The 20,376-nt window shown below is 39.6% G+C and overlaps 1 protein-coding gene and 1 long non-coding RNA gene across 2 annotated transcripts; both read left to right on the top strand.

Annotated features, from left to right (window-relative positions):
• Positions 1–9,146: 9,146 nt before the first annotated feature.
• Positions 9,147–10,325, top strand: LOC103449967 (uncharacterized). The gene is made up of 2 exons (XR_011573645.1): positions 9,147–9,366; positions 9,794–10,325. It is a non-coding gene; the product is annotated as an uncharacterized lncRNA (long non-coding RNA).
• A 3,214-nt stretch (positions 10,326–13,539) lies between these two features.
• Positions 13,540–14,385, top strand: LOC139189832 (uncharacterized). Its single transcript, XM_070809066.1, has 2 exons — positions 13,540–13,935; positions 14,044–14,385. Exons 1-2 carry the CDS (start codon positions 13,540–13,542, stop codon positions 14,383–14,385), a joined length of 738 nt encoding a protein of 245 aa, XP_070665167.1.
• Positions 14,386–20,376: the final 5,991 nt, after the last annotated feature.

Raw genomic sequence — 20,376 nt, forward strand, 5'->3', positions numbered from 1 at the left:
TTTTTCCTTTTTGCCTTGGGCCTGCAGCCCACCCGAGACAATTCTAGCCCAATTTGGGCCAGGACCTCACGGTAGAGATTTGCTTAGCCCACTTGTGGGTTGTGGCCTATTATTTTGGGCCTCAAGTTTAATTGCCTAATTATTTTTAGGCCCAATGGGTTTTATAATTTTTCACCCACATTTTAAATTTGGCCCAAAGTCCAAATAATTAATTCAATTATAATTATACACCTCAAGTTCTATAAGCCACTGCCATGATCTTCATCTGAAGACATATTCATGACGCTTTGCAAACTGAGTACCTTGCTGAGGAGGATCCACGAGCACTATGGGTCGCTTTGGCTGATCGTTTTGATCACCAAAATGACATCTTCTTGCCTAAAGCAAGACATGACTGGTAGTATTTGCGCTTCCAAGACTTTAAGTTTGTGAATGAATAGAATTATGAAGTTTGTCGAATCCGATCACTTTTTCAAGTTTTGTAACAAAACTTTGACTGAAGAAGATCTCCTCGAGAAGACCTATTTGACCTTCTCTGCTACTAATATTATCCTACAACAACAATATAGAGCTCAGAAGTTCACTAAGTTTTCGGATTTGATTTCTGTTTTACTTTTCGCTGAAAAATAGAATCAGCTGTTGATGAAGAATCATCAAGCTCGACTTACTAGGGTGACTACTGTGCCTGAAGCACATTATAACATGAACCAACGCCCAAAATGCCAAAAGAGGTGTGGTTAGGGCGGCCAGAAGCCACCCCATCGAGGTTAACAGAGCCAAGGCCCATCTAAGGGAGAAAAAGGGCAGCTAACCTCGCTCCCAAGGCCCCAAACTTCAAGAATAAGGGCGGCTATCATTGTGGTTCAAAGGACCATTGGTCCCGTGTTTGCCGAGCTTCCCAGAAGGTTGTATCTGAATATAATTCTCGTCGTAAGAAGTTTGAATCAAACTTTGTGCAAGTAGACGAACCAGAGAGTACCAAGATGGAGGTTTCTGACTTTCAAGAGGATACCACCCCTATGGAAGATTAGAATCTTAGACATAAACTAAATTTTAGTTGAAATAAGACATAGGGGTCGAATTCCACAGTAGTGGCCGAACCCCTCCTTGTTTTTTGGTTAATTTGAACATTGTTCCTTCATGTTTGGATTAATTGTTGGTGATTTTTTTTGTGGATATTAAGGTTTTAATTAATTACTGTCCTTGAATACTTAAAAATTATTTTGAATGGATATTTGTTTGAAGAACTTTTATGCATGTGATCGATTCAAATTAATTTTTCATTCTAGATATGACTAGTAGGGAAGTTAGTTGTCTGGCAGATAGTGCAACCACGCACACCGTTTTGTGTGAATGCATCTATTTCACTAACTTCATACCTAAGAATGCACCTCTGACAACCCTCTCAGGCCTATCCAACCTGATTGAAGGATACGGTAAGGCATGTATAATGTTGTTCAGTGGTACAATTTTGACCATTGATGATGCACTTTATTCTTCGCGTTCTAGAAGGATGTTGTTGAGTTTTAAGGACATTAGAGATAACAATTACCATGCTAAAACCCACGTAGAAAACATAGTTGAATTTCTGTGCATAACTTCCTACGAATATGGCCAAAGCGTATTCTAGAGAAGATGAAGCGTATCTCGAGTGGTCTGTATACTACGACTATATGCCCCATAGAAAGCCACTATGTGGCCTGCCCTACCTTTGGGATCACGCACGAAATTACACTTTGGCATGATCGTTTGGGACATCCTGGACAAATAGCGATGCGTCGTATCCTTAAATTATCACACGGGCATCCACTAACCCGAAGTTTAGGTTCGATTCAAGGAATCGCATGTCAAACATGTTCTATGGGAAAGCTTATTACTAAGCCTTCTTATGACAAGATTCGTTCAAATCCTCTTATTTTTTCTACAAAGGATTCAGGGGAACATTTGTGGATCGATTCACCCTCTATGCAGACCATTTAGATATTTTATGGTTTTGGTTGACGCCTCCACACGTTGGTTGCACATGTGCTTGTTGTCCACAAGGAATGATGCATTCTCTAAACTGTTGGCTTAGGTTATCAAGCTTATGGCTCACCACCCTGACTATCCGATCAAATTTATTCGATTGGATAATGCTGGAGAATTCACATCTAAAACTTTTGATGACTATTGCATGTCGGTTGAGGTTGAAGTTGAACATCCAGTACCCCATGTTCACACCTAGAATGGCCTGGCAGAGGCATTCATTAAGCGCTTACAAATGATTGCTCGATTATTAGTCATACGTACCAAGCTCCTGATCGTTGCTTGGGGCCATGCAATATTGCACGCAACCATGTTGGTTTGCCTGAGGCTTGTTGCGACCCAACAATATAGTGCATTTCAGTTGGTTACGATATACGAACTCGACATATTGCATCTGCGTGTTTTTGGTTGTGCTGTTTATGTGCCGATTTCGTCGCCCTTATGTACAAAAATGGGGCCTCAGTTAAGGATGAGAATCTATGTCGGATATGATTCTCCTTCAATCATTCGTTACTTAGACCCTTTGACAGGCGATTTTTTTACCGCTCGTTTCATGGATTGTCACTTCTATGAGACAGTCTTCCCGTCGTTAAGGGGAGATAAAAGCGTCAACGTTCCTGAAGAACGACGTGAATTATCGTGGACGACTCCCACTTTGTTTCATTTAGATCCCAGCACAGCTCAGTTTGAAACTGAAGTGCAACGTATATTAGATCTCCATAGTATAGCTCAGAGCATGCTAGATGCTTTCACCGATCTAGCGTGAGTGACAAAATCACATATTCCATCTGCGAATGTGCCTACAAAGATGGATGTACCAAATGTACGACGAACTTTCCTCCTGGAGGCTCGAGATGCCAACTTTGGTGATCCATGTCCATTAGCAGCTAGCCAATCATTTGCCCCTACACAAAAGCATGGCAACCTTCTTGGTTCAAAGGATTCACACCCCCGGAAGAGGAAACCCATGACATAAGCACCTGAAGAGCCTACCTTGAATTTGACTGTCGCTTACTCATTTTATCCAACTTATGAGGAAATTTTAGATTACGGTAGCGTCCTTGAAGAGACGAATCCACCTCTCGAGAATCGTGAGATTTCAGTCTATTATGCTAGCTTAGATGATGTGTGGTGTAGAAATGAGATGATCATAGACGATGCATTAGCATATGCAGTAGCTACTGAGATCATGTTGAGCGATGACATTGAACCCCGTTCCATTGATGAATGTCGATGTAGAACCGATTGGTTAAACTGGAAACAAACAATCAAAGTTAAACTTGATTCACTTACGAAACATACAGTGTTTGGACCCGTAGCTCCTACTCTTCCACATGTGAAGCTCGTTGGTAACAAGTGGGCTTTTGTTCGGACACATAATGAGAAGAATGAAATTGTGCGTTAAAAGCTCGTCTTATTGCGAAAGGCTTCTCACAACGCCCCATGATTGACTATGACGAAACTTATTCACCTGTTATGGATGTGATTACTTTTCGATACCTTATCATTTTTGTAATTTCCAAAAAACTGAGTATGCAGCTGATGGACGTAGTAACTGCATATCTCTATGGGGATCTTGATACGGAAATTTATAGGAAAGTTCTTGAAGGACTTACATTGACTAGATCAAATATTTCTAAACCCCGGAACACGCTCTCAATTCGGCTAAGGCGTTCACTCTACGTTTTGAAGCAATCCGGAAGAATGTGGTATAACCGTCTGAGTGAGTATTTGACTAGTCAGGGATATGTAAACAACAAACTATACCTTTGTGTATTCATTAAGAAATCACATTCTGGTTTTGCGATAGTTACAGTATATGTCGATAACATGAACCTTATCGGAACTCTTGAAGAGCTTGCGAGAATTGCCGCACACATGAAGTCGGAATTTGAGATGAAAGATCTAGGAAATACTCGATACTGTCTCGGTTTCGAGATAGAGCATTGTTTGGATGGAATCTTAGTACATCAAACAAACTATACCTAGAAGGTGTTGCGCCACTTTAACGAGGATAAAGCGAAGCTTTCGAGTACTCCTATGGTCGTTCGATAACTAAATGCAAAACGAGATCCCTTCCGTCCGAATGAGGATGATGAAGGAGCCTGAAGTTCCTTATCTTAGTGCGATAGACGCTTTATTGTACTTTGCTTAATGCAATAGACCCAATATCTCATTCGCTGTTAATCTTTTGGCAAGATACAGTAATGCACCAACACGCATACATTAGACTGGTGTTAAAGACATCTTCCACTACCTTAAGGGTACTACAGATTTGGGCTTGTTCTATCCCTATGGATCCTTGAGTCATACCGCACCCCCTTATCTCAAGTCGATTCTCGCCTTATTGGTTATGCTGATGCATGATACTTATCTGAACCGCACAAGGCGCGCTCTCAAACGGGTTATATCTTTACCGTTTGAGGCACCACAATCTCTTAGAGGTCAACTAAACAGACCTTAGTTGCCACTCCGTATAACCATGCTGAAATTCTCGCCTTACATGAAGCAACTCGGGAATGCTTTTGGTTGAGAGTAGTTGTGGGCCATATTCAAAGCTCCTGCAATCTTTACCTCGTCATTGATGTCTCGACAACAATTGATGAAGACAACGCAGCATGCATCGAACAGCTCAAGAAAGGTTACATCAAAGGAGACAACACCAAGAACATTGCGCTGAAGTTCTTTTGCTCACATCAACAACAAGAGCATCAGAAGATTGAAGTCACATAAATCCGTTCACAAGACAATCTGGCTGACGTCTTCACCAAATCACTATCGAATGTGACGTTTTAGAAGCTTGTTCATGGAATTGGTATGCGTAAACTTTCTGAGTTGTAACATTGCTAGTTCTCTTTGGAATTATGTCAAACTCAGGGGGAGTATCCTGAAGTATACCTGCTTGATCTTAATGTACTCTTTTTCCCTACGATTAGGAGCATTTTTCCCACTGGGTTTTTACTACCTAACTAGGTTTTAACGAGGCACCCAGCTTAGGTTGATCATATCCCTGATGATGTCCTGTAGATGTTTCATTTGACTTTGCATTACTCATGCATTTTTCCTTAGACTATGGATTTTGTCCCTACTCAGGTTTTTGCCATAGCCATAGGATTTTTTGTGAGACTTACTTCCTTATGCAAGTTCATACCTTATTTGAGAATAGCCTGTTCCCATAATCAGTGTCGACAAGTCGACTTCCTCAACTTCTACATGATGCCGAATCTTCCTTGAGTATTTAAACATTCGAGGGGGAGTGTTATAAACTTTCCTAGTTTAAGTGTGATTGTGTAAATCCTATATTAGATTTGATTCTAGTTATTCTTTCCTATATGAACTTGAATTCCTTGGGGATGAAGGATTTCTTCTCCCTCATATTACTATAAATAAAGGCACTACATAGGAGGGAATAGCACACACATTTCTCCATACAATTCTACAAACACATCTCTCTCTTTTCTCTCCTTGCCGCCGGCCCCCTTCCCTTTGTCAGATAAAATGGGCCACAACACTTTCAGACTTGATCTCTTGTATTTGGATCATATTTTGATATCTGAAGTGGAGGAGTATATTCCGTTAATTTTCTCTTAAATTACCTCCCCATAACTGTTTCAAAAAATACAAGGGAAAAAGAGTCAACATAATACAATTTTTATCAAATTAACCACTGACTCAACCAAAACTAGAAGGAATTAAAAAGAACTTAATTCCACACTCCAGTCTTCATTTCATTATCATAATATAAAGCCAAATATTCAAACCATCTAAACGAATGATTAGAAATTAACCATATATTGCCAATTCCTAATTACCGCATATAAATTCAATTCAAAAGTTCCAGTGAAGAGTCAAACTAAATTAATTGATGAAATTGAATGAAACCTAAAAATCCAAATAAATCTAAGATGAGAAAAAAAAAAAAAAAAACAAACCGATGATTGGGAATTCAGGATTCCCTAATGGTACATGTCATGACCTGTCCCTGAAATTAGAGTATTTTAACCTTCAAAGGTGGGAAATGGCCAAATTGCCCATAGAGGAGAAAATATTGACTTTTGTTGACTATTGGGCTCATGACACGTATGACCTATTCTCTTTAGCACACTCTCGTAGTGCTCATTGATACTAATGCGTGAGCACAAGAAGAGCGAAAATTGAAGTTAGAATGAAGATTGTACGAAACACAAACGTTAAGAGTATTTTAGTAATTTTAAGAGTAAAGAGTAAAGAGCAAGAATAATAATAAGGCTACATTTTTATTTTATTTTATTTTTTTGTGTGGTCTCTATGATGAGATTCTAATTTTGATCCAACCTCTATGGTGAAAAGTAGTTAATCATAACCATGTGGTCAGGTTCATTAGAGAAACTCCAGCGTAGGAAGGTCCCCCAGGGCAACTGCCTATTGAATCCCCTCCAGTGAACAGTAACTGCCTTTAATGAACAGTAATTACCTTTTGCATCTCCACCTCTAACTGAATGGCCATGACAATAGGCAATAAAATATTAGTATTTTTTATTTTATAAAATAATACAAAATAATTTTATTTGTAATTTCGGATAAGATTTTTAATTGTTCTCGTTGCGCCACGTGTTATTATCCGAAAAGACAATTTTTGGTGATAGATTGCGATAAGATTTTTATCCAATGTCGTCGCGCCACGTGTCGTTACCTTTTCAGAATCATTGAGGATAGATTTCTGATAAGATTTTTAACCAATCACGTCGTGCCATATGTCACAATCTGTTTACAATCTTTAAGGATATATTTCGGATCATGAGTAACTTCAACCTAGCTAGAACACAACGTAACATCTTCAATAAGCGTCCAATTCGTACCTGCATCATTAGCCATTTTGTTGGAAACAAAAGTACATAGAAACTTTGAGAAAAAGATTGGAATGTGGTTGAAAGTATTTTAGAAAATATGAAATTGTGGTGTAAGGTAGAAGATAATGAGAAGGTATTTATAGAAAAGTAAAATCAAAATTTTGTTTTCAGATTTTTTTATTAATTTTTAACATTTTTATTAACTTAATTTCCAACTCTCCATATTGTGCCACGTGGCACAACGATAATATTTCTTATTTTTTTTCCTTTTTTTCTTTTAATTTTTTTAATTTTTAAAGCCGAATAACGTAGACCGTTGATCTGGAATCCAATGGCTGATATTGTGCCACGTCATCTAGCTGTTTGGGGGAGAAGATGCCACGTGCCCCCAGGAAACGGTAACATTTCATAAATCAAACCACGGGCCCCACCAACTGAAAAGCTGTTGGTGACGCGCCCCCACGCGCACTTGTGCGACACGCGCCTGAAGCAAATTTTTTTAGAACGTGGTTGACATCACCCTAACGTTAGCCTTGCATCATCCGGCCTCAGGCGCTCAGGCCTGCGATTCGAGCCCTCCTTCTCACTTGGGCCCCTCCTTAGCCCAATCGCCCGCATGGGCTGGAGCAAGGAAGGGAGGCAATTGGATTGAAAAAGTCTTGTGTCCACCAGGCTACTACAAACACTAGAGTTGCTCATAGCAATGTCAATCCAATTAGCAATTTTCATGATTATTCTATTACATCTCCACTAAAATGCAAGGACAAAAATGTCCTTCAATCCAATTGGTTGTCTCAACCAATTATATATTGCCACATGGACAAGTAAATTTTTTTAAATTTATTTTTCAGAACTGAAGGAAAATAATATCCAAAATTCCTTGTTATTGTAGGATAATTAATATGCACTAGGTGCTGTAGGCCTAGGTTTACTTGCACTCCAAGTCATTTGACTTGTATATATTTGTAATGTTGCGAATCAATGAAATCAAGGAATTATATTTCCTTGTCCCGTCAACTGGTTCTCAAGGAAGGAATTAGAATGACAGTCATGGAAGGTGTTCTTCGAAATCAACCTACCTTGCCCCAACAACCACTGTAACCCATAGCGATGTAGACAGCATGTGTTGCCATGCACGAAGTCATTTCCTGAAACGGAGATGGAAGACAATGCCAAGAGAGAGCAATTGATCATTTATTGTTGAAGAGGGGGATGTTAGCGGGGTTAGATACAGAAGGAGCTGGTGCGTGCCTGGGGAAATAGAGATGGAGAGGGTGCCGATGAGAGTCATGGATCCGTGGGAGGGGTGGTGGGCAATCGGAGCGGCGGTGTCAAAAGAATTAGCCTCCCTGCAATGGGGAATGCATATTTGTTGGAATATGATTATGATAACATGGTTTTCACAATATGTGTAATCATATGTGAAGGTATACCATAACATTGGTATACTAATATACATATGATTGTAGTGAAATAAGTTAATTAATTAATAAAGAAAATAATATAATTAATTAATTAATTAATTAAAGGATATGAACAGTTATATTCCAACCTGAGAAGTTATAACTTCTCCTGAAGAACACAACTTCTCCAGAAAGGTTACTTGCATATCTATATATTTGTAAATCCCTTTCTGTCAGAATACACATTTGATTCTATATTCACTCTGTTCATATCCTTCACACTATATTGTGATCGATAGTCCAACGACATCCGTTTCCCGATCCTGTTAATATACAATTTCCATCAATATTAACATCTTAATGTTAAGTACAATTCATAGTATCACCAAAACAGCTAGAGAAGCGCAAATACGTGAGCAGCATTGCTTCATATTCTTCATATGACAACTGACTGCGTCAACCCTAATTTCCTCCTGCGTCAGTTGTTGGAATTAATGCTATGTTGATTAGGTTCAAGTTTGTGTATGTTCGTAGCTTTTGATAATCATATATCACTGAATTGTGTATTTAAGAGAATGTATAAATTCAAAAACCGTAATTTGAATTTATTCAGAAATCATATTCAGATCCTTTTATTTATTTTTTTTTTATTTTATAACTAAGCAGGTTTTTCTTGAATAATTATAAAGATTGTTCAAAATGTTAGGTGCTGACCTTGATAAATTAATAATTCATTTATACATTAAAAAACTAGAACATATATATACATAATTTGACATTCTACATTTCCAAATGGAATGCACGTCTAAGTAGTGCTCTTCCACCCATTTGGTTTTCCTATATATATTTGCCTCCTGCTTAATCTAGAGAGAGAGAGAGAGAGAGAGAGAGAGAGAGAGAGAGAGAGATCAGGAGAAAGATGAGAACCATGGTGGTGCTGATATTTGCAGTGGTGCTGATTGCAATGGGTTGCAGCAGCATCCACACAGCTGAAGCTTCTAATTATGAAGAACCCAAAATCAAAACCATACATGTAGGTGGCAAGGTACTATGCCAAGATTGCACCCAAGGTTGGAACGAATGGGTTCACGGTGCCAGACCCATCAAGGGTATATATTTTTTTAATTATATACGTGTCATCACTTAACTGTAGACATGTCATATAAGAAACATTTCTTTTTTAATTATCATCACCTGAAGGTTATCTTTAGAAAAATTTGTTCAAATTTCATACCATTTAGTTATCTATTTGAATCAAAAGAAATTGTAGGTTCATCACTTGTCACCATAATCATGATTAACACATAGTTAAACGGTGTCATGTTGGTGAGAAAAGAGGAACTCCTTCATGAAAATGAGGGTTATGGTCCTTTTTCTTGGTCATAAATGAAGGTATATATAAATGAGTTGGGCTAGTCACAGTTATGAATGCGTAGTTTAGTGTTAATCGTTCATGCATTGTAAAATATATGTGTAATAATGGGTAACAATCACGGATAGTGAAGATTATGAATTTAATTAAAAGTATTGGTGCAGGTGGGAAGGTGTCAGTAACATGCATGGATGACAGAAGCAGGGTTGCTTTCTACGGAAGCGATTTGACGGACGAGAAAGGCCAATTCGACCTGATCGTGAACAAGTACACGATCAACGACAAAGAAGTGAAAGCCAGTCGTTGCTCAGTGAGGTTGGTATCTTGCCCAGATGCCACGTGTAACGTTCCGACTAATTTCGGCAGAGGCCGGTCAGGGATGAAGTTGAACCGGCCGAGTTTTGTGTACAGAGATTTGGTGAAGTACACTCTTGGTCCATTCTATTACACCAGTCCTATGTGTGAAAAATTTGACACTACTCATCCTGATCAGTCTAATAAAGGTTGAGGAAATGGGCGCAACTATTAATTAATATCTTAAATACGTTTGTTTTTTTACTACTGTTTTTTTTCTACTGTTTTTTTTCTTTTTTCTTATGCAACTTTTCCCAATGGTTTTGTTTCAACAATTGTAATTGGATGAAATCAAATATTTCTTAAGAGGGAAATGATTTTTAGACATTATTTTTTACTTTATTTACATTCGTGTTAATTTTTTGTCACTTTGATTCCGTGTTGATATACTACATTTAGAACCCATAGATAAACTAGAGAAAATACATTGTGACAATCATTTTCCTTCTTGAGCATTTGGTCAACCTGATAACTAATTGAGCCTAACCACATTAACTCGAATTCATTTTAAGTTGGATTGTGGGACTATTTCAAAATTCCCCTCCATCTCTATAACCTTTCCTCCCATATGCCTTCTGGAAAAAAGAAACCCTCCTAGCTACCGCTCCTTGCTTTGGCTTGGGGTTGGCGGCAGCCTGACTCCTATCTTTTTCTAGCCATCTTTCCCTTTTTCCCTTTCTTCCCCACCCTTTGCATCTTCCATCTTTCCCCATCTTTCCCCCATCCTTTCCCAATCCTTCCCACCTATTTCTAGCCCTCCTTCCCTTTTTCCCATCCATCTCCACCCTCTGTAATCTTCCCTCTTCCCCTTTCATTCCACTCAAAAAGTTGTTTAATTTCTAAACTTTTTCTCTTTTGGTCATTGTTTTGGCTTCCCTTGAGCTTTGTCTCAATTCCCATGAGCTAGTCTCAGATATGGACCTTCATGGACCTCTCCTGCTTATGTGCTACTTTACGTCACGCATCCTCAACCACCAGCCTTTGCTACTCGGCTCGTGTGCTTCTCCTCAGGTGTTGGGTGGCTGTTAAAGTGATTTTAGCACTATCTGGTTGGATTATGGGTGCGCTCACTGCGTGGGTGATTCGCTCACTCCCATTTTCTGTTGATCCAATTGTTTCGTTGGTTCATTCTCTTGGTGGTGGTGGTGACCTTGTGATGGAGGCATATCTGGTGGCTGCTGGTTTCCATTCCAGTCTTAGGATTTTTGTTGTTGTTGTTGTTTAGCTGGTCACTTTTTGGCCTATCCAATCTATTTTCTTATTTGATGTTAGGCTTGTATTTAGGTTGCTCTTTTCCTTGTACTTATCTTTTTATTTAATGGAAGTAATTTAGTTTGACAAAAAAAAAAAGTTGGATTACGTTTAAACCTTGGTGATCCAAACCAAATTGTAAAAAGATGGATTAGAATTGAAATATGCTCAATTCGTCGAAGTTGCATAAGAATTTACATAAAATGAATTCACTGTTATCAAGCGCTTTAATCTAATAACTCTTTAATATATATAAAATTTTCTTTCACATAACAATACATCAATCGATTGGACACTACAGTTGTAGGATAGTCATTGTGGATTGTCTGCCCTTCCATTTCCATACTCTTCCCATCCCTTTATGTTTGTGTGGTCACAGTTAAGCCACGTCAACATTTTATATTGATTTTTTTTTATAAAAATAATAAAACAAAAAGTAATAAGAATATAAAATGTTGACGTTGCTTAACCGTGACCACACAAAACAGAAGGGAATGGAAAAAGTATGAAAATAAGAGGGCAGACAATACACCTCCTTCCATATAAGTCACTTTCGAGTTGCACGAGTCCGCAAACCCCCATCAACTCTCTCATACGTTGGCCACCGTATGTGTGAACCGCGCTAGGTCTTAAAAAGAACCCTACTCTAGTCTTACTCTACTCCGCGTAGGTCACGGACACTAGACTTCCTGCCAAAATTAATATTAATACCAAAACCTCACGCAACATCGCTATCCAGAATGGCGGCAAACCAAAACGACGATAGATCAGTACCACTGCCGTCTACTGTTGGACTGGCACTCAACATTGCCGACCTGAACATCAATAGAGAAAACATGTTCCTCGACGATCCCGAGGACTTATACATCAATGCCGTACGACCTCTCTCTCTCTCTAAAATCTAATTAGGGTTTTCATACAAATAAGGCTGACATTTTTAGGGTTTTTCTAATTGGGGTTTGAATTCGATTTAGGTGGCCAACAACACGCTGTACGCGTCGGCGATTACATTCGAGGAGCTGAATCTGTTGCCGGAGGTGATACGGGGGTTGTATAGAGAGATGGGCTTCAAGAGGCCCAGTAAAATTCAGGCAATCACTTTGCCAATGATTTCGTCCCCTTCGTACAAAGACCTCATTGCTCAGGCGCACAATGGCACGGGGAAAACCATTTGTTTCGGGCTCGGGATGTTGTGGCGGGTTGACCCGAACCTCCGAGCACGTCAGGCGCTGCATTTGCCCCACAAGGCCTTGAAGGTATTCCAATTTTGGTTTTTTTTTTCTTATTTGGGAAAATTATATGCACAAATGTATTTTACAAACTTTTGGAGCATTGCCCTTAAACTACGGTCGAATTAGAGCTTTGCTCCTTGAAATTCTTTTTTAAGTGTTGATTCTTCAACTTGTCACAATGTGAAGCAATGGTTCTTTTAGGCAACTCCGTTTTGTGTCCGAGTTGGATGGAAGTCGGTGTTACAATGCTTACAAGAAGTTTACGGATCAATACTCACTAATTTTTAGTTAACAAACCAATACTTGTGAAATTTTAGTTTACAGACCAATACCTCACGAATTTCTACTTTCTCTAAACAAATAGAATTTTTTTTCTCGGAAAGGGACGTGGAACATTACGATAAAGGAACAAGCTTTATGATGAATAATGTGAAAATTTGAAGTTTTGTTTATATTTATAGAAAGGGGATTTATTGAAACCAGTTTGTATGGATGGGTTGTATGTATGAGTTATCATCCTCACTTTAGCTAAGTCATAGGCTAAAGTCACTTTCCATAGCTTGTCATTCACCTTACATCAACCTCACTTTCCATAGCTTGTCATTCACCTTACATCAACCTTTCCATAGCTTGTCATTCACCTTACATCAACCTTTCTTAGTTGCTTGTAAAAGCTTCTTTACTTGTAATTTGGTTTTTGCTTTCCCACTTGTTAGGGTAGATTTTAGGGATTGTGTTTGTGTAGTTATCCTACAATCTATTTTAGCTTTCTTTTGGCCCTCTATAAGAGTTGCCTTCACTCTCTTGTAACATTCATAATGAAATATACAACAAATATTGAAACCAAAACTCAACATGGTATCAGAGTAGGAACCATAGGGTCCTGACTTTGTTCTTTTTTTTACTTTTTCATTTGCTCATCATCGATAGAGATGGCAACAGAAAATGTGTCTAGTGTCGACAGTGCCTCATCCTCCTCCCCAAACTTAACCTAAGGGGTTGAGAACAATCCAAATCAATGACTCTGCTCGGGGCTACTGAACGAGTTCAAGTACCTTCATTGGTCAAGAGCTATGTCACTTGCTCTAAGAGGAAGATCGAAGCTAGGGTTTATCAATGGCAGATCTGAGCCCCCAGAATCCACTTCACTAACTTACGATGCATGGCATACTACTGATCAGCTGGTCATGTCCTGGTTACTTAACTCCATGGAGCAAAAACTGTCTGAGATTTTCAGCTACTCAGAGTTTTCCCTTCTCCTATGGGAGTTTGTCAAAGACATGTATGGCATCCAAAACAACTCAGTTCGAATCTTTCAACTGAAGAAGAGTGTGGCTAGTTTAAAGCGAGGTGATCACTCATTTGTTCAACACCTTGGAATTATGAAATCCATGTGGAATGAACTCGATATGTATCGTCCACACACGACTGATTCCGCTGTGCTACTGAAGAGGGCTGATGAAGACAAGGTTTTTCAACTCTTAGCAAGCTTGGGAACAAAGTATGAAGACTTACGTAGTCACTTGTTAATGACTTAAGAGCTGTCTTCCTTTACCACTGTGTGTCATGCAGTCCAGAGAGAAGAAACTCGACGAAGAGTGATGAACGTTGAGCCCAAATCCAACTCTGAAGCTAGGGTTTTCACGACAAATCACAAAGCAACTGGTGATAGGGTGCTTGGCAAGAAAGCAGATTGGAAATGTTCTTATTGCAACATGAAGGGACATTTGAGAGAAAAATGTTGGATTCTTCATCCGGAGTTAAAGCCTAAGTTCGATAGGGAAGGCAGGATGATCAAAGATGGGAAGGGTGGAGTCACTCTAAAAGCATTTCATTCAGCTTGTTCCTCAACTGATGGGATGGCCAATTTCTTAACAAATCATGTGTCCTTGATCAAAGAGTTTACTGCTTTTCTTTAAAAGAAGCAAGGAAGCACTGAACCTGATGAAATGACACCTGAAAACCATATTGCAATGCTAGGGAAATTTGCTGGATTCTTGGCTGACTCGGAGAACACATCGAAAGGCAATATTCCAGGTATTATCAGTGCCATTTCCACTGCTCTTAATGCAAATGTTACACATGATTTTTGGATTATTGACTTTGGTGCCACTGATCATATAACTAATAAACCCTCTAGTCTCGATTTTCAAATAACTATTGATCCAATTCATATATCTGTTGCAAATGGGAAAGGGGAACCTATTCTAGGGAAATGAAAGATTAGATTGCTAAGTGAGCATACTGATTCCACTGCTCTCTATGTACTTTATTTTCCTTTTTAGCTCTTGTCAATGGGAAAAATCACAAAAACCTTAGACTGTCTTGCCATATTTTCCCCACACAATGTTGTGTTTCAAGACCGAGTTACTTAGAAGAAGATTGGTGAAGGGTTCTTCTTGAATGGACTCCACTATCTCTCAAAGGAGTCCAATTTTGTCAAAAAGCTCAGTGTCAACTTAAGTCAAGTTCAGGAACACCAACTCTGGCATCAACGCCTTGCCTATCCCTTAGAACATGTGATGACCAAGTTGTTTCCCTTTTTTTGTAAAAACACACTGGAGTGTGAAACTTGTCAAATGTCAAAAGCCACTAGACTTTTTGAGCTTGTTCTAGAACTAGTAAACTTTTTGAGCTTGTTCACTCTGATATTTGGGGTCCTTCTCGTGTAGAATCCTTTGATGGGTATAGATATTATGTTACATTTATTGATGACTATTCTAGAGTAACCTGGTTGTATCTTTTAAAACTTAAAAGTGATTTGTTTGATGCTTTTAAGGACTTTCACAACCTAATCACCAATCAATTTTCATCTAAGTTATATATGTTAAGATCAGATAATGGTACCGAGTACACTTCCAATAACATGAGTAATTACTTGAGCAATCATGGCATTTTGCTTCAAACTAGCTGTGTTGGTACACCACAACAAAATGGTGTGGCAGAGAGAAAGAATCGAGACTTATTGGAGAAGACTCGATCACTTATGATCCAAACGAATGTTCCTAAGAAATTTTGGTCTCAAGCTCTACTCACTGCCACGTACATCATTAATAGACTGCCAACTCGGGTGTTGAATACTAAATTTCCTTTTGAAGTCATGAAGGGCAGGCCTATAAGCTTGTCTCACTTCAGAACCTTTGGTTGTACTTGTTATGTGCATATTCAAGCTCTCCATCGTGACAAACTCGACCTTCGAGCTATCAAATGTGTGTTTATGGGATACACCAGTTCTAAAAAGGGTTACAAAGTGTATAACCCTAACACGGGAAAGCTGGCAGTCTCTAGAGATGTGCGATTTGATGAATATTCACCTTATTTCCACAAAGGGTTGGAGACTAATGTTAATATGGAAGATCTTATGGACCTATTTCCACTACCTATTCTAGCATAAATTCACGAAGTCACTCCTGCTCATATCAGCACTGATAATTCTCAACTCACTGAAAGTGTAACTGATGCAGTGCCAAGCTCCTCTGAACCATCAGAAGCTCAACCAAATCAGCAAGCTATAAGTGCACCAAGAAGAAATCCTACACGAGATAGACATCCACCAGTGAGGTTACAAGAGTATGTTACTTACACTGCAAGGCATTCTATCTCTGCAGCCATTTCTTATCACAGATTCTCATCTTCTCATACTTCTTTCCTTAACAAAGTGTCCCACACTTTCGAACCAAGGAATTTTCATGAAGCCACATGCATGCCTGAGTGGCAAGATGCTATGACTAAAGAGCTTCAAGCTCTGAATGACAACCAGACATGGAGTGTGGTGGATTTTCCAAATGGAAAGAAGGTCGAGGGAAGTAGGTGGATATATAAGACCAAATTCAACTCCAATGGAAGCATTAAAATACACAAGGCACGGTTAGTAGCTCAAGGCTTTACTCAAACCTATGGCATTAACTATAAGGAGACCTTTGCTCCCGTTGCCAAAATCAACACAGTGAGGGTATTGTTGTCTGTGGCAGTCAATAATGCATGGCCCTTATTCCAAATGGATGTGAAGAATGCATTTCTTCATGGGGATCTTGAAGAAGAAGTGTACATGAAGTTGCCTCCTGGTCATCCAAGAGAAAATGAGCCCAACAAGGTCTGCAGACTTCACAAAGCCATATATGGTCTCAAACAGTCCCCTCGAGCTAGGTATTCGAAGCTTAGTTCAGTCCTTGAAGCTGTAGGGTTCAAAAGGAGTCATGCTGACTCTTTTTTGTTTGTTCGAAGTAGTATTGCTGGCAAATTGGTTGTGCTTATATATGTTGACGACCTAATTATTATAGGTGACAATATAAGTGAAATCAAGACACTTAAGCAGTCACTTCACAAAAAATTTGCCATTAAAGACTTGGGGCCCTTGAAATATTTTCTTGGAATTGAGGTGGCTACCTCTTTAAAGGGATTGTTCTTGAATCAAAGAAAGTATGTTCTCGATCTTCTAGATGAAGCTAACATGATGGAATGTAAACCAGCTCGGACACTCTTAGCTAGCAAACTTCAGTGGCATGAAAAAGGTGAACCTCTCTTGGACCCTAGTGTTTATCAGCGAATGGTTGGGAAACTTATTTATCTCACCATTACTAGGCCTGAAATCTCATATTCAGTTAGCCTAGCTAGTCAGTTTATGCACTCTCCTACTCTAGTTCACTGGGAAATCGTCAAGAGAATACTTCGATATCTTAAGGGCTCAGTAGAAAGAGGGATAATTATGAAAAACAATGGATTAAATCACATCTTGGCCTACACAGATGCTGACCGGGCTGGAAATGCCCTTGATCGAAAATCCATAACAGGTTTTTGCACATTTGTTGGAGGGAACCTTGTCACTTGGAAGAGCCAGAAACAAACTGTTATCGCTCGATCTAGTGTTATCGCTCGATCTAGTGCTGAAGCTGAGTATAGTGCTATGGCAGCAACAGCCTGTGAACTCATATGGTTGAAAGGTTTTCTTTCCGAGCTCGGATTCACAAATATGGCACCTATGTCCTTGTATTGTGATAACCAAGCTGCCATGCACATTGCCTCCAATCCAGTATTCCATGAAATGACCAAACATATTGAAGTTGACTGCCATTATATTCGTGCTCAAGTTCAATCCAAGGTGATAGACACCATGTTCACACGTAGCCACGATCAACTTGCTGATTTATTCACAAAAGCACTAGACTCTACTCAGTTTTAGCGTTTGTTGTGCAAGCTTGGATAAATCAATCCCCTTAATCCAGCTTGAGGGGGTGTATTGAAACCAGTTTGTATGGATGGGTTGTATGTATGAGTTGTCATCCTCACTTTAGCTAAGTCATAGGCTAAAGTCACTTTCCATAGCTTGTCATTCACCTTACATCAACATTTCTTATTTGCTTGTAAAAGCTTCTTTACTTGTAATTTGGTTTTTGCTTTTCCACTTGTTAGGGCAGATTTTAGGGATTGTGTTTGTGGAGTTATTCTACAATCTATTGTAGCTTTCTTTTGGCTCTCTATAAGAGTTGCTTTCACTTTCTTGGAGGACTGGAAACATTTATTACCAGGACAGGAGCCAAAAATACAGGGAGGCCTACCAAGAGGCGACAACCAAGGAAAACATACATAAAGTAGTGAAGAAGGGAACAGAGGCTAAAGACGCTGCACCAAATGTAAAAACGTCAACCCCTTCACTACCAAAACACAATTACAGAGGACACGGGAGCCCATCCTTGTTCGAAACATGCACCAACGAAGATGGGGGATGGTTAACCCATGTAGAGCTACACATCTCCGTATTAGTTCTTGACGCCAAACGGTCAGCCGCCATGTTGGCCAATCTCGAAACCCAAGACCAGCAGCACGTCTGAAAGGTATCCCGAAGCCATAAAATTCTAGTCAACGTTGGATAAGCCTCCTAGCTACCAAAGGATAAATCATTACCCAAACATGATATGTTCTCTTTTGAGTTCGACTCAACAATAATCCTCTGCAAACTTAATGAACTAGCAAACTCACACCCATACATTAAGGCAAGAGCCTCTGCCACAACAACAAAGGGAGCAGAAATCATCAGCTTCCTCGCCCCCATGAACCTACTCGCATAATTTCTGGCAACAATCCTAACAAAGCCCTCGGCTGTAGTAGCATCCCAGCTCTCGTCTACACTAAGTTTGGTAAACAGGGAGCATGTGAAAAGACCAACGGGGAAAACACGAAGGGGTGGCCTTCCTAGAACGAGAGATCACCAAAGGTGTGCGTGAAGCCTCCAAGAAAGCTGCAATCGAGGAAGAGATAAACATAATGACTTGTTGTGGGTTGATAGCCATCTGGTTATAGAGATAGTTACACCTAGCCTTCCAAATGTGCCAGCAAGTGAAGGTTGCATAAGACAAGAGCCAATTAGCTTCTTCCTTAGACCCCATATTAGAACTTAAGAGAGAAGATAACCGGTTTGTCAAAGTTGAGATGCCAGCCCTATCCACCTTATAATTTAGAGACTCACTAAACCATATAACTACAACCCCACAGACACAGAAAAAGCAAGTTCTCAACAGACTCCACATCAACATGACAAATAGGGTAGAGAGGAGTTGGGGAACATCTACGTCTATACAGGTCCTCCAATGTAGCCAACGCTGGATTCAACGCCTGCTATAGAAAGCAACGGATCTTCGTGGGGGGGGGAGGTTTCACCTTCCAAACTTGGGAAGGAATCGTATATGAAGAGGAAGTAATCTGAGTCATCACTGGCACCGCACGGGAATGCACTCAGTGATATCCCGATCTCATGATGTAGACCTCATTCCTAGTTTCCGGCCACACTAGTCTATCCCGCCGCATTTGATCACCAATACTTATGTTAGAGATCGCCTAATACTCATCATTAGAAATAAAGGGCTTGAGAAAGTCAATATCCCAAGTTCTTAAAGGCCCACATATTAAAAAGCTCACATATAAGTTCTTGGACACTTGCACATCACCTTGAGGAATAGGGTGACCGAGAGGAAGGGAAGGAATCCATTTGTCAAGCCAAACTCGAACACCAGCCCCATTCATAATTTGCCAGTGGGCACCTAGGAGTAGAGTGTCACGGCCCACCATTAAACTTGACCATCATCAAGAAGCTCGTCCCCCACGTTTAGCCTAAAAAAACGAGCAGTTTCGGAAATATTGAGCTTTAAGAACTATAGCTCATAACGAGTTTGGTTCTTGCACCAGTCTCCAACATTGTTTAGCAAGGAGGGCATCATTAAAATCACCAAAATTCTGAAAGCCCATACCCCCTTCATGCTTCGGCAATTCCAAAAATTCCCGGGACACCCAATGTATCCTCTTATCCTCTCCTTGTTGCCCTCACCAGAAATCAGCAATCAATGAGTCCAGCTCCGAGCATAGAGTAGTGGGAAATTTAATGATGTTCATTGGGTATGCAGGAATTGCTTGTAACATAGCCTTGATCATTACCTTTTTCCTAGCTTGTGAGAGAATGCATTGTTTCCAACCTTGAATTTTTTCGAGGATCCTACCTTTGATATAGGCAAGGCCTTGCTTTTTTAAGCGGCTCCAAAGTGAAGGCGAACCTAAGTAAGTCCCCGGGTCATCCACCGTGGGCATGCCAAGAACTTGACTGAGTTCGGCAGATAGACCTCCCGGGATGTTAGCACTAAAGAAAACACTGGACTTGTAAAGATTCACCTTCTGTCCTGAAGCCATACAATAATCATCAATGATTTTGACAAGGTTGCTGATGTGAAATATTCTAACACACAAATTAAACCCTATTAAGATAGTTGTAGTATATGAAAGTAGGGATCTTTCTAGGCCGGGGATTAACTATGGCTGTTAATCTACACAAATATGACTCAAAAACACAAAACTATACTTAAAAACACTTAACTAGACTCAAAGAACTCAAAACAATCTAAAAAGACTCAACCTAGACACTAGAG

This window comes from Malus domestica, chromosome 12 (assembly GCF_042453785.1).
Source record: "Malus domestica chromosome 12, GDT2T_hap1".
Lineage (NCBI taxonomy): Eukaryota > Viridiplantae > Streptophyta > Magnoliopsida > Rosales > Rosaceae > Malus > Malus domestica.

Coding starts and splice junctions, on each gene's coding strand:
- LOC139189832 (XM_070809066.1), top strand. CDS start 13,540: ATGTCACTTGCTCTAAGAGGAAGATCGAAGCTAGGGTTTATCAATGGC. Junction 13,936..14,043: donor AGAGGGCTGATGAAGACAAG/GTTTTTCAACTC, acceptor CATGCAGTCCAG/AGAGAAGAAACTCGACGAAG.